The sequence below is a fragment of the Rutilus rutilus genome (genome assembly GCF_951802725.1).
Source record: "Rutilus rutilus genome assembly, chromosome: 17".
Taxonomy (NCBI): Eukaryota; Metazoa; Chordata; class Actinopteri; order Cypriniformes; family Leuciscidae; genus Rutilus; species Rutilus rutilus.
Genome location: NC_140230.1, coordinates 11,009,336 through 11,027,426, shown reverse-complemented (window position 1 = coordinate 11,027,426; position 18,091 = coordinate 11,009,336). Strand labels below are relative to the sequence as shown.

Sequence of the window (18,091 nt, the reverse complement as noted above, 5' to 3'; positions counted from 1 at the left end):
GCTCGTCAGGCCATAAACAATGGATTGAACTTCCTTATGGACACTAATAATGTCTTATTGATAATCCATGTTATTGGGATGGGTGCTTAGATCAGTGGTTCTCAAACTTTTTACACCAAGTAGACTACCACCTCAGAAAATATTTGGCTCTCCAAGTACCACCATAATGATCAATATTAAAATACAGTAGCATAGTAGGCCTAACTATTCAGCTACAGTTATGCACAGCTAAAAAAACAGGCAGTTTTATTTATAATAAGAATATGTATTGTTGTCAGCCACTTTAAACATTGTAACAACACAGTTTTAACATCAACACTTGATCCAAACTTTTCTTGCCAGATTGAAGCCACAATAGCAGTTTTGAACTTTTCATAATTTAATAATCCACCTAACATTCACTTATATTTAACCTTTTCACACACTTAGTTAAGTTAAAAAAAATCAGCTGCTCCCAAGTGTAAGCTTTTCAAGGCGACCGTTATAGATCGTATCACTTTGTTTCCATGGTGACGTGTCGTCACACGACCACAATCAACCACAACCACTCAATACATACTGATGATCTGCTTTTATTTATTTATTTTTATTCAAAATATTCACAAATTTGTTAGCTAAAGCATTGACTCGCCTTTATAATGATCACGTTAGTTGGGGAAAAAAAGCACAGTTTGAATTTAGCAGTTGATCACGTTCTACTCACACCGATGAGATCGAAATTCAGTGTTTCCTCTGCGTAACGTTACCACTAGATAGAGCCTAGGACCACACGGTACCACACTTTGAGAACCACTGGCTTAGATAATGTGCGAGTGCGATGTGTCATGAGACGGGGATTTTTTAGTGCAAATGACAGAAAGACACAATATGAATTGTCATTTTTAGGCGATAATTTATTTATGTAAACCATGGCATTTTAAGTGCAATATTCTATTTATTTTTCATAATTGTGTTTTTGTTTGTTTGCTGAGTGAGTTTTCAAATCTGCGTCACTCATCGGCGAAAGGTGGAAATAGAGTGTTTTAGTCTGTTATAAACAAAGCATGCACACCTACAAACAAACGCCAACACAAAATATGACGCTCTCTTCTATATTCACTCTAACGGTAAAATGATGTATCTTCCCCTGTGGCTCAGTGGTGAAATCTAAGCTTTTTCGCGCCAGAGACCCGTGTCCGAATCCCGGCTCTGGCGGCAGATGAGCTTTCTTATGTACAGAAAGCGAATCCGCCCCTCGCGCCCTCCTGTTCACTCAGCGGGGGTCGAGTATTTATTTATGAGTATTTATTTAAACTCAGAAGGTTTTTTTTCTTTAACTTAAATTTATTTTCCCCCTCCACAGACTGGGGGTGGGGCCGTGAGTTTGGGGGGGCCGAGCCTTGACCAGTGGTGGCCGTGGCCCCCCCTGGCCACCACGTAGCTCCGCCCCTGCTCATGGCAACTCATTACATGTAAACATGCCTACAGAGAGCGTGCGCTATTTAAACGCGGGTCTCAGGTGCACGCCCCCCTGCTCAGCAACCAAGGGTTCGTCCCCTCTATCTCCGCTGAGCTCTGCCCAGTTTTCTAGCATTTTTCAAATATTGCCAGTGGGTGGAGTCAGGCTCTGACCAGGGGTTGAGTTACCCTTTAATACAACAAAAAGAACCAATAAGAATACTGTTAAAGTACCGGATCGATAAGCAGTCTCAGTAAGAGTAGTAATACTGTTAAAACCTTAACGATACCCATCTCTAGGTAACAGGGTGTTCATAACAGGACATATAGGACTCTCCTCAAGCCCTCAGTCTACTCCACAATGCCTTTCTTTCTCAATCCTAACACCCACAGATGGAAAGAGACAGCAGGCAGTCTTTAAGTTCCATGACTGTAGGAACAAACACAGTCTGTTCTCCAGGGAGACAGAAAACTCAGGCCCTGTGGTACAAACACACTCTGGGGTTCTGGGGCCAATTACCCCCTCTCTCCAGAGAGAAGAAAAAGATGATGGAAAAAAGGAGAGTGAGAGAATAGATGGGTAAAGGTGCTATTCTGTCTTAAAAATAGCAAAAATAAGAACAAGTGCAGCAGGAATTGAATTGGAGCTGAATTTATAATTTATATAACACTATCATCTCAAGATCCTGTTAAACAGTCAATGGTGAAGTTTTATAGAAGAAAAAAAAAAAAAAAAAAAAGTCACATCTTCCAGCCTGAAGTGACTAGTGGTCGACCGATATATCGCCAGGGCCGATATATCGGCCGATATTTGGCATTTTTGAAATATCGGCATCGGCCGATAAGTTTTTCTGATTGGCCGATGTGTTGGAAGCGGGACTTTTATTTTGACGGCGCTCCGGACTTTTATTTTGACGGGCGCCGCTGAGAACACCAGAGAGAACGGCAACGGCAGCTCCTCAGATCAAACAGCGCTCACTCACATTCTCCGTCTTCATTAATTTACGATCTCTGTCAGTCATATCTAATACTTTGTTAGACAGAACTGGTAAACAAAGAAAGTAAATGGTAACTTATGCGAAGTAAGTGGAGTAAAGCGTTTGCTTTAATATTATTTGTAACAGAAAAGGCAAACAATCAGGCTAAAATACTTTCTCATTTGCCGTCAACATTCAGCAAATGCGCATCTAACGTTAGCCTACGTCATTTAAACAAATCTCTGAATATCTAATAAACATTTAATTTCACAAACCTTGCAGATTTAATTGAATCCAGCTGTGATATCTTGTGAAGTGTGCATTACTGTCTGCGAGTGACGGTCGGTCCGTGCGAAGTGAGTGAATGCGAACAGAAGATCAGCTTCACAGGAGACGCGATCGAAAAACTTTAAATCCTTCATTTTAAAATATGCTGATATATAACCAGTTGCCAACTGTGTCATATTCATATCGTTTTCACTGTGCTGTATGTAAAATTAGCGTTACCTTGTCTTTATTTGAAAAAATATGATTACCAGCACAAAATTACCAGTTTACTGAGTGCCCTGTTACAGTGTTTACTTTCTTTTTATTCACATATTCATATATTTCTAAACAATTACTTTGTGAAAAATACTGTAATAGGATTGCAGATTCAAGAAGTTGCCATCTAAAGTATAAAAGCATGTTTATTAAGATTTGTTTTCTAATTTATTTCTAATTTATTAAATATTGATTAAAATAAATATATATAAAAATATCGGCTTTATATCGGCCATCGGCCACCCTGCTCTCTAAGATATCGGCATCGGCCATCAAAAAACCAACATCGGTCGACCACTAGAAGTCACTCAAAGTCAAATGCATCTTTAGGGAAGCTGCCTGTACATTTATCATGACAAGGTTATTGATACTTTAAAGTAGTTGAGCTAATCAGCTATACCACAGTTTACAAACTAACAGTAAACTACAGTAAAGAAACAGCATATTACAGCATACTGATAATACAGAGCTGTATTTACAACCGTATTTAAAAGCGAGATTGAATTGTAAACTACGATTATTGACTGATTACCAATAGGGTTAGGTATCGTTTGGGTTTTTTTCGGTACTGGTGCCTAAACAGTGCCTGAACTGATACTTTAAAAAAAGAGAGCCTCAAAAGTCAAAACGATGGTGAATGACATTAAAGAGCGTTTTTTTATTGAAAAAAATCAAATAAAAAATTCTTCAAATTGAATATATAAAAATTTTTGAATAAATATAAGTAGTCTAAATACAAAACACAACAAATTTACATAAAACAGTCACAATAAAACTTAAGCCACCTAACCCAAATACAATCATTTAACACAAAATAACACTACAGTACTAATAACAGCAAACTAGTCTGTATTCTTGCTATGCTACAATACTTATTGCATGTCCTGCACTAGGTGAGCGTTATTTTAGAACGCATCACCTTAAAGGGGTGGTTGATTATGATTTCACTTTTCTAACTTTAGTTTGTGTGTAATGTTGCTGTTTGAGCATAAACAACATCTGCAAAGTTACAACGCTTAAAGTTCAAAGCAAAGGGAGATATTTGCTTTTAAAGAAATCGTTTTTTAAAGGTGCATTAAGCAACTTTTCATGTTAAAAATACCCGTTTTTCTAACCCATACATGCTTAAACAATTGCCTGATGGGCTGAATGAGCCCTTCTATGATCACTGCGATTGCCTCTATAATCCCGTACAGTAAAATAAATAAGAGGGATTCGGGACGGAATCGACTGGGCGTGACGTCATGCGCGTTCACGCTCACCTGGTTATGTCTGGCAGGTTTGTGTATTCGCCGCCATTATCCGCATCAGCGAAGACAACTCAAGCGACTTTTGCAAAAGTAGAAGATGGATTCAAAGAGACCGGCTTCTAGTTCATCCCAAACCCCAACGCAAACTCCACGTAACCGCGTGCACAACTCTGGTTGCAGTTTCGCGTGTCGCCAGAGGGGGGCATAGTTCTGCAAAAACTCAGAGACTTGCGCAATGCACCTTTAAGGACTAAAACAAACTTCTCAAACGTGAGAAGAATAGAGTCAATTTTATAGTTACCAATGGACTTAAAACTTTACTACTGTAGTGTGAAGTAAAATCATTTATATGCTTATTATGAGATTTTACAGTGCAGTTGCATTACAATAGTAATATATTACTGTCTTTGGGATGATAATCATAATAATAATAATAGTCCACCCCCATAGTCTCGCATAATCCTGTGGGAAACACTGACAGCAGAGTAAGGCCTTCTGCAAAATGAATGGGTCGATTCCCAAACTGCCTCTGTCTTAAAGTAGCTCCCAATCCAATGCCAGCATGGATTTAGCCAGAGCTTCACTCACTCTCCCACTGTCTGCTGTGCGTCACGGGATGATCCGTCCACCTATGCTCTAATTAGGGTCCGAGAATTACAGGAGTGTGTAGTTGGCTCACAATGTCAGCAGCACATCACTAAGAATAATGTACTCTGACTATCAACCTGAGTTTGAGCTCCTGGCTTGAGGTTCTTCCCCGATCCTGTTCCCCTCTATCCACCCCTATTGCATCCTATCTCTCCTCATGCTGTCCTGTCCAATAAAGGCAAAATGCTCAAAGATATGTCATAAACTAAATATTCCACTTTGTCATCTATACAGTGTATGAGGTGCATTTCACTATCAGTGGCTAAATAATGTTGATGTGGTATGCTTTGCTTGCCTTTATGACTTTCATCTTTACAATGTTTTTGCACAGCAATTAGGAATAAAAACTGTGGTTCAGTTCAAAGCACAATTCTGGAACCAGTGTTTATTTACTCAGCGTTCAGCTTACTGATTTGTCTATGAGTTAGCGAACTGTCTGTGTTATTTAATTTCATTATCAGTATGCTGATGTCGACGACTCGGCGCACACCGTCCACATGCACATATGCGAGCGATTTGAGCATGGAACGTGTACAATGAAGTATGCCTTAACTGGTATTAGATGCTTCACTGCAATCTATCGATGTGGATCAGCATGATTATCTCTGAGTTGTATGTAAATTGCACTAATACTATAAGTTTTAGAGATCGGTGTACACAATAAACAACTGCCATACCTATCAGGATATTTCCCGTCATCAAATCTTTCCACCCAGTGTTTGTCGTATCGATGTTTACACTTTTTTTTCTCTCTGTCTTCTGACTTTAGAACTGTTCTTTTTTTAGCTGTACAGGTACTGATTCCCCTGTTGTCTGCGCTGGTAAAGCACAATAATATCTAAAGAGGCGGCAGCCAATGAGCATGAGGATTCATGTGATGATTTTTAAATTAGCACCAAACTACTGAATGCACCTTTAACAAATAAACATGCAAGAGGAGCAGTGTTTCCCCTACCAATGTTTCCCCCTGAAAGAATGACAAAAATATATTCCCCAAAAAAGAAAATGGACGCACAAGCTCCATGTAGTAACTTTAGTGGCTGTGATTTTCGCGATATAACAGTTCAGTACACTTGAAATCAAATCCCGATAGACTAGTGTGTGAATGTTAAACCGCAAAAAGAATATTTAAATATGAATCCTACATGTTCTGTGTTAATGAATTTCATTTACCTCACACACACGCTGAAGCACGTGTGACGCTCAAGCTGTTTTTTAGAGGACACGAATGCATGAACTTCATCTCCAGACTCTAGATCCGCTCTGAAAGTCACTTTGTGAGCATTTAACCGCTTCATTTGAGGAAAAACTATCGTCATGTCATAAACACAGAAACTCAAAGGTCTACACGCCAACCTGTCAAAATAAAAGTTCGGTTTAACTTGACATAAAGTAGAATTTAGATACGTCTCAATGTAATAATAATACTAACACTAATACAAAAAAATATGATCAAAACTTAATTTAAGGAATAATCGAAATTTTTCTTTAATTTTAACAGTAAAGCTCATTGTGCAGCACGTTGTTTGACAAAAAAGTTTGTTTAATTTCATATGATTAAAAGAAATTGAATTAATGTTTTGTCTTCATTTGATAACCAGAAAAAAACAACACCGAATTTGTGTAAAAAAAAAAAAAAAAAAGAAAGAAATTTAATTTTAACATAGAATTAAAAAAATATATATTGTATAAGTTTAATAATCGCTCTGAAAGTCACTTTGTGAGCATTTAACCGCTTCATTTGAGGAAAAACTATCGTCATGTCATAAACACAGAAACTCAAAGGTCTACACGCCAACCTGTCAAAATAAAAGTTCGGTTTAACTTGACATAAAGTAGAATTTAGATACGTCTCAATGTAATAATAATACTAACACTAATACAAAAAAATATGATCAAAACTTAATTTAAGGAATAATCGAAATTTTTCTTTAATTTTAACAGTAAAGCTCATTGTGCAGCACGTTGTTTGACAAAAAAGTTTGTTTAATTTCATATGATTAAAAGAAATTGAATTAATGTTTTGTCTTCATTTGATAACCAGAAAAAAACAACACCGAATTTGTGTAAAAAAAAAAAAAAAAAAGAAAGAAATTTAATTTTAACATAGAATTAAAAAAATATATATTGTATAAGTTTAATAATTGTTTATAATAAAAGCAGGGGTGATAGTAGAAAAATATCCTGAGCCTGAACTTTTTCCATGGGAGGTAAGCGGGCCCCCTAAGCCAAGATATATGCCCTGATCAACATAATTGTCAAGCGGGATCCAGGGGTGTGCTCCCCTGGGAAAATATTTTGATAAATAGTCCCTTGGCAAGGTGCTGTGATTTCACACTGCCTGCATCCTCCACTCCATGACTTTGGCTACGTTTCGTGCTACCAGTGAGGGAAACACATTCGTAGTGTATGGGAAACACAAAACAAATTTGCACGTGGAGTGACTGCTGAATCAATCTGATTGGCCAAAACCCAAGACCAGCCCCTACCCTATTACCGATTGGCTGAAGTAGGCTTACTGATGTGGTTTAGTGAAAGCGCCTCTCAGATCTAGGGAATTGTCAGATCACGCGAACGCGAACCTGATTTTTTTATTTTTTTATTTTTCGCAGACAAAATTTTCCGGAAACAAAAAGAAAGTGTCCGGCGTACAGACGTGTCTGCGAAAATAAACAATTTTTTTTTTTTTAAATCAGGTTCGCGCTCGCGTGATCTGACAATTCCCAAGATCTGAGAGACGCTTTCACTAAACCACATCAGTAAGCGCTATCAGGCCTGTAAAAGTTTCATGATTTCAATTAATTAGACATGATTTTTTATTACTTAAAACTTTTACACCACGCCCGCTCCGCAACACTAGTTTCGGGGGATCTACCACCCCCCCTGAAAAAAATCCTGTAGAAAATTGAGGAGCTGTGGGTCTGCTCATGAACAGGTTCAGACCGAATTTGAAATGCACTTAAATACAGAAAAATGTATTAAACAAAGCTGAGATAGAGGCATGGAAGATGTGTAGAACTTTATGAATGATGGATATTCCAATTCTGCAGAAATCTGCTGCAGTTTTCAGCCTAGATCTACCAGCCTCTAAGAGATTACAATTGGGTAATGAGCTTGTAACTGTATATTTCTCTTTTTCACATCGATTACATAATGTAACCATACTTTGAGTTGGACAGATCTATAAAGAGAGTCATTATTATGCAAAGACTATAGGGATATCGACTAGTCGATTAAACAATACAGTTGCTAGTCAACTTGGAAATATTAGTAGTTTACATTTATTTTGCACATTTAATGTTTATGTTTTTACAAAGCCTATGTTTAAATTACAGTCATGTTAATGTTACATTTTAAAATGAATATATTTTTTGGAAAAGTGTATATCTGGAGCCGAAAACAAAATTTCGTTTTACATGCAGATTTTGCATGCGTTGGTTTTCTCTATGGCTCTCACAGCAGGTTCAGAGAAATGTCCACTCGGAATATGAGCAAGGTGAGGGAGTATTTTGAAAGTGTACACAAAACTTTTTTAACTATGTCATGATAAACTAGAATATAACAATTAAGCTTGCTTATAGGCTTGTTATACTATCGGTAATGAGGCACAATATGGTTTGAAATTTTGTATATCAGATTAAAGGAGAAAAATGTATGAAGGAAACTTACTTGATACTTGAACAGTTGCTATGTCAACATCCTAACGAAGTGAATACATAATTAAATATCTTAACGTGCTGACTTATGTGGTCTTTTATTTGAGGCAATCTTTTTAAATAGGCTTTAGGTTTGAACTTACTGATAAAATTTACTTTATTTGTCATGTACTGTAGATGGGCTGCATGGAAGTAGATTATCTGTAGTAGTTGCTATAGTTACAGGGGATCAATAACAGTAAAGTTCAACATTATATTTAATGGGCGAATTCCATTCAAAAGCAAACATAACTATGCCCTATTCACTCTGGAACACTTAAGGGTGCAGTGCATGACTGTAAGAATGTTGCCTTGAGAGATTTTAGTTTTTGTTACATTTTTTGTGAACATTTTTATTTTCATTTTTGTTTGGAACAACTGTGCCAATAGCGTCTACTTTCCACAGTGCTCTTCAATGTCATCTGAAATTAGGCCAATGTTACTGCACCTTGATCCTATGAGAAACAACATTGTCTGAATAACAACAAGTTATGGGGTAATAAAATGACTATGAGACTAGTCTTGGAGGACGGACCAACTTTCTTGTAGACAAGTTGTTCTGTGGCCTCTATAGAGGCTGTTGAACTGAGTTTTGAACAGTTCTCAGAAAACACTGCCAGACAGCAGATTCCCAAAATAGTCGTGGCATAACAAGCTAAAACGCAAGGACGATCAGGCCAGCCCAAAGAAGATGCAGACGCTACAATATCTCATTCCCATCAGGGTCAAATAAGTTAGCCCAACTTCAGTGAGTTAGGATCACTTGCAATATCCAACTGAAAATATCCTGGTTGTCCACTGTGATCTTACATTGCCTCCAGTGCTTCAAAAGTGAAGGATTCAGTAAAGTTCACATGAACAAACATGAAGTTGGTCAAGCTCGTCACACTTGATGATGCACTAACAGACCACACATGAACCACGCTTGTGCTAGAGCTGGTATATTTGTTGAGCTAATATTAAGAGACCATGTGCTGTGCCAGATATGCAAAGCTTGTCTCTCATCTTTCAGCCTTTGAGACACGCTCATTTATGAGTTGTGTGAAGCCTTTTTAACTCTGAAAATATTCAAAAGAACACTTGTAAGTCTTAAAAAGGAATATCATTTCAAAACAAAAATAGAGATATAACTTTTCAGAACATTAGACATGGAGCATGTTTTATATGGGTGTGTCTACGAGCTTCAGTGAGGATTGTGGTGGGTGTGAACAGGGAGAAGGGTGTATGATGCAGTGGTTAGTACATCTGATAGACAGGATTATCTGTTGTGGGCTCTATTTTAAGCACCAGTGACAGCGAGACTGACATAGGAAAGCAGGAATATGAGCTGCAGTGTGCACTGAGGCGAACAAATTGAGGTTTATGCCCGTGGTGTCAATAGAACTATGGGTTCAACAATGAGTATTCCATCTCATGGAATCTAATCTTGCATAGCCAGACTTTTCACTATTGGAAAAGTCTTTTTCTACAACTTGCATCTGCATAAAAGGACTCAAACGCGCATGTAAACTTGAGCGTGCTCGTTTTTTACAGTGTACTGTATGGTTTGAAAAGGAAACTCTGGATGTGCTCTTCCCTTAACAGCGCGCTGATACACGGGCAACTACAGCACAGAGAATTTACAACATTCTATCACTATCCTGTTCTCATTATAATGCTGAATTTAGCATGTATATTGGTGGTAATTAAATAAATTATAGAAAGAGATTACAATCATCACTGCACGTTTTCGAATGCGCACAACGAGAAAAAAAGTTTACATAATACATAGGTTTACTGTTAAAAAAACGGGAACAAAATAACACTACTGTATTACTAATATCATCAATGATTTTTGCCTATCAAGCCTATCTAAAAGGAATATGACCGTCTCAAATAACCCAATGACAGTCAATAATGTCGGACATTGCATTTAAACAAACGGAAGAGTGAATGAACGGTCGGTTAACTGCAGCGTTTTGCTAGCTGGTTGTTGAACTCAACCAAACGTGTCTTATTTGAGATTAATAGATTTAGACAACATAAAAGTAATCTTACATCTGCATAAAAAGACGCGAATGCGCACATGAACTTGACGTGTGGACGCGCTCTTCCTTTAACAGCAAGTACAAGTTATAAATGGAGAATATAGGATATGTTTGTAAACATAAATCCATCTCTGCACTTATGATTGTAAGAACGACAAACAATATGCGTTACTACTGCACAAAACTCTGATTTTGAACAGCAAATACTTTAACAAATAATAAAACATACTTAGAGGTTCTGATTTAGAAGCGTCAGATTCAGATTGCCCTAGGAAAGTTGGAATTATCCCTTTTTTTAGGAATAGCCTTTGTGCAGTTTTGTTCTCTCCCAGGTCCACAGATCAACTACGATCCCTATACTTGACATCACACATGCTGTGATCATGCTGCGCACACTATGAAATCAATGCTAAAACGATTTATTGTGCAGCCATAAACTGTCCTCTTTTTCCAGGTTGTTGTTTTCTTTCTTTACCTGGATGTCATTCGAGAAAAATGCTTAGTGAAACTTAACCTTTATCTCAAATAATTTCTCATATTTGATAAATATACTGCCATTCAATTCACTGTTTCAATACTGTTTGACCCAAAACTCCCAACACTGACTGATTGAATGTGCCTTAATCTCAATAAGACTAAAAACCTCACTTTGGACTTCAGATGACCTTAAGTAGAACAGAGACAACTGTTTTTTTTCTACCTTGTTTTTCAGATTATGTGCATTTTGTTGTACTGTGCCTTGTACACATTGTATTCTGATGTACTGTACATATTAGTGCAAAATAATAAATTGTACAATGAGATCCAGCAGGAGTAAGAATTCCTCATAGAGCAAGAAAACAATTAGCTGCTAATTAAGAGCGAAACACCCACATGCAATAGGATGCAATGGGGGAAACATCCTGACCCGTTCAGCATTTTAGCAGACTATTAGTTTACGGTTAGAGTTAGAAGAATAAGTTGACATTTACAAAGTTACAGTCAGTAAATGTTGGGGGACCATCAAAATAAAGCAGAGCTTTCTGTCCATCCATTAACTTTTGCAACTACCACTTTCAAGCCCAAAAAAGGTAGTAAAGACATCATTAAAATAATCCTTGTGACCCTTTGTGATATGGCAAAAAATATGATACTAAGATTTTATTCAGGAAAATCACGATTCGTGATTTTATCACGATTTTTTTCATGTTGGTTTTACTATTTTGCAAATGACTTAGTAGAATGTCTAAAGTAGACTATCAACATAAAGTGTAACCTGGTCTATTTCAATGTCTGAACTGCTAATTAACATTTAACAAAATACACTTCTCAAAGAAATGGTAAGTAGCGTAGTAAACACAAACTCACATATTCATGCTGAAGACATAAATTGGAGTAAAAGTTGTGCTTTAAAAGACTGAACCATTTTATCCTCAATGGACAAATTGCAAACCTGAGACCAAGACAAAAAAATACTTCATCCTGAATCTTATTTGAAAACTCACAAATATACTGATAAGTAAGAGGAATAGGCCTACTACAGTAATGAGAAGATAGCAGTAGGAATGCTCAACAACTGTAAGGCTTTAAATAACCACAATCGTCCACTGCTTTAGCAATGTAATGAGGTCTGGTTACATAAAAAGGGGGGCTGTGGGTAAGATCCACAAAACAGACTGTTGTGTTGTGTTGTCAGAGGGAGGACACTTTTAAATGGCTACTGAGATATGTTACCATCACCAGAAGTTTCTGTGAGAAAGCAATTCCACTGGAGAGGAATTTATATCACACCTGTGTTTACTTCTCATGATGCTTTACTTTAATAATACCAAATATATAGCGCAATTTCTGTTTAACGTACATAATTTTGATGTAGAAATACTATGCAAACATGTTGTTCAGTAAAATGGAATAATGAGCTTTTGAGTCAACAGCAGAGCTGACAAAGGGTGAGAGAGGTGGAACACAAAAGCAGGTGACCGGGCAGTTATTTGTTTTCATTTCCTGGTTAACTCTCTTCTCATGTAGCTGTTAGAATAAAGCTTTTATACCAACAAGCCAAATAATGCCTTGTCAACTTTTTTGTGGAGTGTTATAGACCAGTAGATCAGATCTGTAATGCAAGTAAAACCAAAAACTTCAGAATTTGCCAAATCAGTATTTGGGGTGCTAATTTATGCAAGTCCTCTAAATGTGTATACTCTGATTTTATCATCCCTGTGCAGGATGTCCTGCCTTAAACTTCTAACTCATTTCCGGATACTTTCACTCTAAATAAAATGTGTTTAATGAGAGATTTGATGTGTGGCTTAAATATATAAGGTGGTCAAGATAGTTTAAAAGAGAAATTGTTCAAATAGGCACACTATATGAACCATCATCTGTCCATAGACAGATAGATAGATAGATAGATAGATAGATAGATAGATAGATAGATAGATAGATAGATAGATAGATAGATAGATAGATAGATAGATAGATGTTGTGTTACATCATATTGAAGAGGTAGCTATATCATTGAAATCCTTGATAACATTTAGTAATATAATACACTCACCCTACAGGTCTGATGGTAGCGTCTCCAAAATTCATCTGTCATAAACTAAATCCGTTTTGTATCAACGCAATTCACTCGTACGTCCAGGCGGGGACATTGGTATATTATACCTCAAAAACATTCGAGTGTCACCTTTAAAGAAAAGAACATGAAAATACACTTTAGCAGAACAAGGATAAAACACTTCAACAAAGAAACACAGCTGAGCAGCACCAATGTGTCACGGTCACAGATAACTTGTAGCCTACATTTACCGCAATCTGGACAAGTGTTTGGTGTAGGCTACGTTACATACTTATGAGGAAAACAAATGAAGGCATTAAAATGTTTCACTTGCCACACAACAGAGACTACGATCGTAACTCTAAAAAGTTTAACGCAGTTATTGCCATGAAAAGTTAAGCGCCAAAGCAAAACGAATATCGCCAACGAAATATCTCTATAATATAAAACACTGAAATACTTACGTGGATTCGGCTTCTTCTAGGCGGACAAAAACGGCACAGGAGTTCTTCTGACCTCTATTCTAATCCGTCCACCAGGCAGCGCCGTTCCCGCGGCTTCTCGAGCCCGCGCTTAACTGTAGCCTGGAATTCTGAGCGCGAGAGCGCGCCCGAGAGAATAGTATTGATACAGTGAGAGAACAGTGCGCACGAGAAAACAATATTGATACAATGAGACTGTCAATAAATTACTCTCTCACCACCTAAAAACGATTATCTAATGGACAGCTCGCATTAACGTGACTGCCAATATGTTGTTTTTTGTCATTACCTTTTTGAATGGTCTTTATATAAATTTTTTTTAAATCAATGTATGTAATTGTCAGTAGTGTTCTTGTAATACCAATGTGTAACTGCTAATGAACGGGATTTTACTGTGGTAACCGTTAAGCTGCAACAAAAGCCATCACTTAATATTCAAATAGTGTTTACTCCCAGCGTCCCTAGCGTTTGTTATTCTCTTGTGGTCTACTCGCCGTTAATACGCCCCGCCATCTGTCTATTTAAGCAGGATTCTCGGAAACGTAAGTCAAACCATATCAAAGTAAAACTCGGGAATAAAATACTCTCGTACCGATGTTAATGTAGAACGCATTACAGTTTTCTATTTATGCATAACGGAGTTTGGAAAAATATTATATTACAAATGAAAGGACAGCACCATTATTGTCTGCTGATTCAATCACCACTGCCGCTGAACATTTGGTTTCCGACCATCTTACAACTCTTCCCAGAATGACAGACCCCGTTGCACCGTAACCCTAAAGAGGGCGTTGTAACACTTAAATAATTGTAGGCCTATGTAAAAAGTTAAAAGAAGATACTTAAAATACTGGAAATCAATGTGCAATTTTACATAGAATAGAGTAAACACTAATTAAAGCTATAAATAGTACAATATTTTTTGAAACACATATGTGAAAAAGTGTGTAAATATTTGTGTGCTAAATATATAGGCTATAATCATGTATCATATAGCCTAGGCCTATTGCATTTACGTCTAAATTTCAAATAAGTGAATTTAATGAGACAGACAGCAGTGCGATCTTTTTTTAATGCCATTCATATATAGTTTTTGCTGAGATGAAGTCCCGCCTGGGGGAGGTCCAGGAAATAGCACCTCCTGTGCTAAGTAAAGCTTTTTGACAGACTGGATCACACAAATTTCACATATTCAGCTGTCATTACCAAGAAACATGACAGAGGACCGAGGGACTGTGGCTGGTAGGTCATACAGTCTTTTTAGTTGTGTAATTATGCTACATAATATATTTGTATAATAAGTTCATAGTACGTTTTTTATAATTAGGGCAGACTTATTATTATTATTGTCGTGATTTTTGTTACAGCATTCATTAAAATTGTATTCATTATTTGTTAAAAAGTTAACCATTAAAAAAATTGAAACAGCATGATTATGATATGTATTTAAATTTAAAACCTTTCAACATCTAGACAACTAAAGCCGTCAGTTTACAACGCATGATGCTGAACACGATCATGCTATGACCAGTAGATGTCATGAAAACACAAACTAAAATTCAAGTCTGTTACAAGTTCCTACTTGTGGTGTCATTTTATTGCGTCTAACCTTCAAACCTAAAGAAATGTTGAAACAATGTTAAGATTTCAGAATATATTATAAGCATATTATACTATTATAATTCAATTATATGACTTATCATTGTGTTCTTTGTGTGCCCTTCAAGCTACAGTGACAGAAAGCTATTCTGACTACTATGACCAAGAAGGAGAGATTCCTGGAAGCCCATGCAACAATGGCAACGCGAAGGCCTTCAGTGAGGTTTTCCTTCCCACCCTGTACAGCATAGTTTTCATTGTTGGCTTAATCGGAAACGGCCTGGTAGTGTGGGTCCTGATCAGATACCGTCAGAAATCCAATATGACAGACGTGTGCCTCTTCAACCTAGCCCTATCTGACCTGCTCTTTCTTGTGTCACTCCCTTTTTGGGCTCACGGTGCCATAGATGAGTGGATTTTCGGCAAATTCATGTGTCATACCATAACAGGTTTCTTCATGATAGGCCTCTATGGCAGCATCTTCTTCATGGTCCTAATGACATTGGATCGCTATGTCGTCATCGTCCATGCCCACAGTCTCTTTTCCAGAAATCGGTCTGCAAAAATGGGTTTGATTCTGGCCTCATTTGTATGGATGCTCAGTCTGTTTTCATCCCTCCCTAATATTATTTTTGCCAAAGAGAAAAATGATTCAGGCATCAAAACATCCTGTGGAACCGATTTTCCACCTGGTTCAGCCTGGATGTCATTTACTTACCTTCAGATGAACTTCCTGAGCTTGATTATTCCCCTGATTATTATGAGCTTTTGCTATTCCCGGATCATCCCCACTCTGCTCAGCATAAAATCACAAAAAAGACACAAAGTCATCAAACTCATCCTGGCTGTGGTGGCAGTTTATTTCCTCTTCTGGACTCCATACAACATTGTCATGTTTCTCATGTTCCTGCAGAGGAAAGGCTACTTGCTTTCTTGCGACTGGCATACTAATTTGAGCCTTGCCATGCAGTGGGTGGAAACTATCGCCTTAAGCCACTGTTGCCTCAACCCTATTATCTACGCCTTTGCTGGACAGAAGTTCAGAAGAGCAGTTCTTAAAGTCCTAAAAGATCAGTTTCCATTTTGTTTCAGCCATTGCACAAATTTGTCTCGACAGTTATCTGAACGCAGAAGCTCGGTCTTCTCCAGATCTTCTGAGTATTCCTCGACACAAATTGCATAGCGCAAACTTGTTCCTCCAGAGAGTAGTTTTCATTCTGAGTAGCTTATATTTTTACCATCCCCAAGTTCCCCTTTTTACTGAATGTATCGAGTTTATCTTGAAAGTTGTCTTCGTTCTGTTTTTGACACTTTTGTTTGACAATAATGGTGTATGTTAAATATGAGAATGCAGAACTTGACGCTGTTGCTAAGATGTTCTTCCCTGTGCATGTATATTGCTTATATTTTAGATTTGCAAATGATACAGAAAATGGTTTTGATATGAATGATTTCATCAGAAATTTTAAATAAACCCACTATTTGTATTTGCATCAGGGTTTAAAAAAAAAAAGCTTTATTTTTCAGTTATGACTTTTTAAAATCTTTCTTGAAATACATTTAACATGTATTTTATGTTTTGCTTTTAAGTTTTTTTTTAGTGCTAAGTGATTTCTAATAAAGGAATTTTAATTAATGCATTGTCCTGATTGTACTATGTATTTAAAGTATTATATAGAGGGGAAAAAAAACTTTTACAGTTTACCCTAAATAAAAGGACTATATATTTGATAGAAAATACCATACTCTTGAGATAGGCTTATTTAAGTTGGTGGCTGGACAGGGGAGGCTGGGGGAGGGAGGGAGGGTGGGAGTAACAGTCTGTCCGTCACAGAGAGGAAGTCTGACGCATAGCTGTAAACCACATTTGCGTAAGTGTTTATCTTTCAATGAAACGTGGAGGCACATTGTGCGTCCCAATTCACATACTTGCATTATTCTAAGCCATTTTGCAGTACAAATAGTTCAAGTAGTGTTCACACTGGAGAAAAAAAAAGGGGGGGTAGTTATCTTGAAACACAACTACAGTTTCAAGAATGTTAAGTTTGTGGCCGTTTGTTTAATAATACTCCCACTTTCTAAGACTTTTCTTTTTAAAGCTGCTGTGTTGTCCTCTAAAAAAATTTAAAAAAATAATGTTTTTCAATATTCATAGGTTTCATCAAAAGGAAAGTGTTTGAGGTTAGTCTTTCATTTTAGATACATAAAAGGGAATTTGGTTGTATTCTGATAAACAAAGTGGGAAACCACTTGGGGGGTGGGGGGGGTGGGGGGGTATTATTGTGGCAAAGTGCATTACAAGCTCTGTTTGCTGCTTGATACTATATAAGATGAAAGGTTTCTTCTGCTGCTGGATCAGTGCAGATAAGCTTGCGAGATCAACCACTAGATGATGTTCCAACATCCTCTATCACAACATGTGCTCTGCCTCAAAGAAAGGCAGAAAATGTACAAATAAGTTAAGTATAATAAGACTTCTCAAAATTGTATTAAAAGAACAGAAATGAGACAATTAATATGGTACACAAATAACTACATATGAACACTTAATAATAACAAGAAAGAACACACATTTCTGCACTTACTTCATTATTCACTTTATCAATCTTATTTTTACCACAAGAGCCGACATGGCCATTTTTAACTTCAATGTGCGAGCTTCTGGTGTCACCTTTTTTAATTTATGTTTAAAAATGTGTACATAAACAGTGTTATGTTGCTTGTTGATGTCGCAAACTATATTTGTTTTAATATTATTTTAACTTTATTATCGTACTAATACACTGGTCTGTAGCACAAACAGTTTTACTGTACTGCACTTTTTTATTCTTCTAGTTATTAACCTATAAGGACTAATGCATTATCTTTCAGGTTGAAAAATAAAGTGGATGAGC

The 18,091-nt window shown here is 37.0% G+C and overlaps 2 protein-coding genes across 5 annotated transcripts in view; one reads left to right on the top strand and one right to left on the bottom strand.

Annotated features, from left to right (window-relative positions):
• The window catches only part of cobl (cordon-bleu WH2 repeat protein), a 115,532-nt gene extending 101,830 nt beyond the window's left edge, over positions 1-13,702 (bottom strand). For all 4 annotated transcript variants that reach the window (XM_084385536.1, XM_084385540.1, XM_084385539.1 and 1 more), the window contains exons 1-2: positions 13,581-13,702; positions 13,114-13,245 (exon numbers count right to left, since the gene is read on the bottom strand). In XM_084385536.1, coding sequence (XP_084241662.1) covers positions 13,114-13,148 — 35 coding nt within the window. In that variant the 5' untranslated portion in view covers positions 13,149-13,245; positions 13,581-13,702. The remainder of the gene's footprint in view (positions 1-13,113; positions 13,246-13,580) is intronic.
• A 1,012-nt stretch (positions 13,703-14,714) lies between these two features.
• Positions 14,715-16,833, top strand: LOC311276070 (C-C chemokine receptor type 5-like). The gene is made up of 2 exons (XM_084385543.1): positions 14,715-14,840; positions 15,326-16,833. Exons 1-2 carry the CDS (start codon positions 14,813-14,815, stop codon positions 16,378-16,380), a joined length of 1,083 nt encoding a protein of 360 aa, XP_084241669.1. The 5' UTR covers positions 14,715-14,812; the 3' UTR covers positions 16,381-16,833.
• The last annotated feature ends 1,258 nt before the right edge of the window (positions 16,834-18,091 follow it).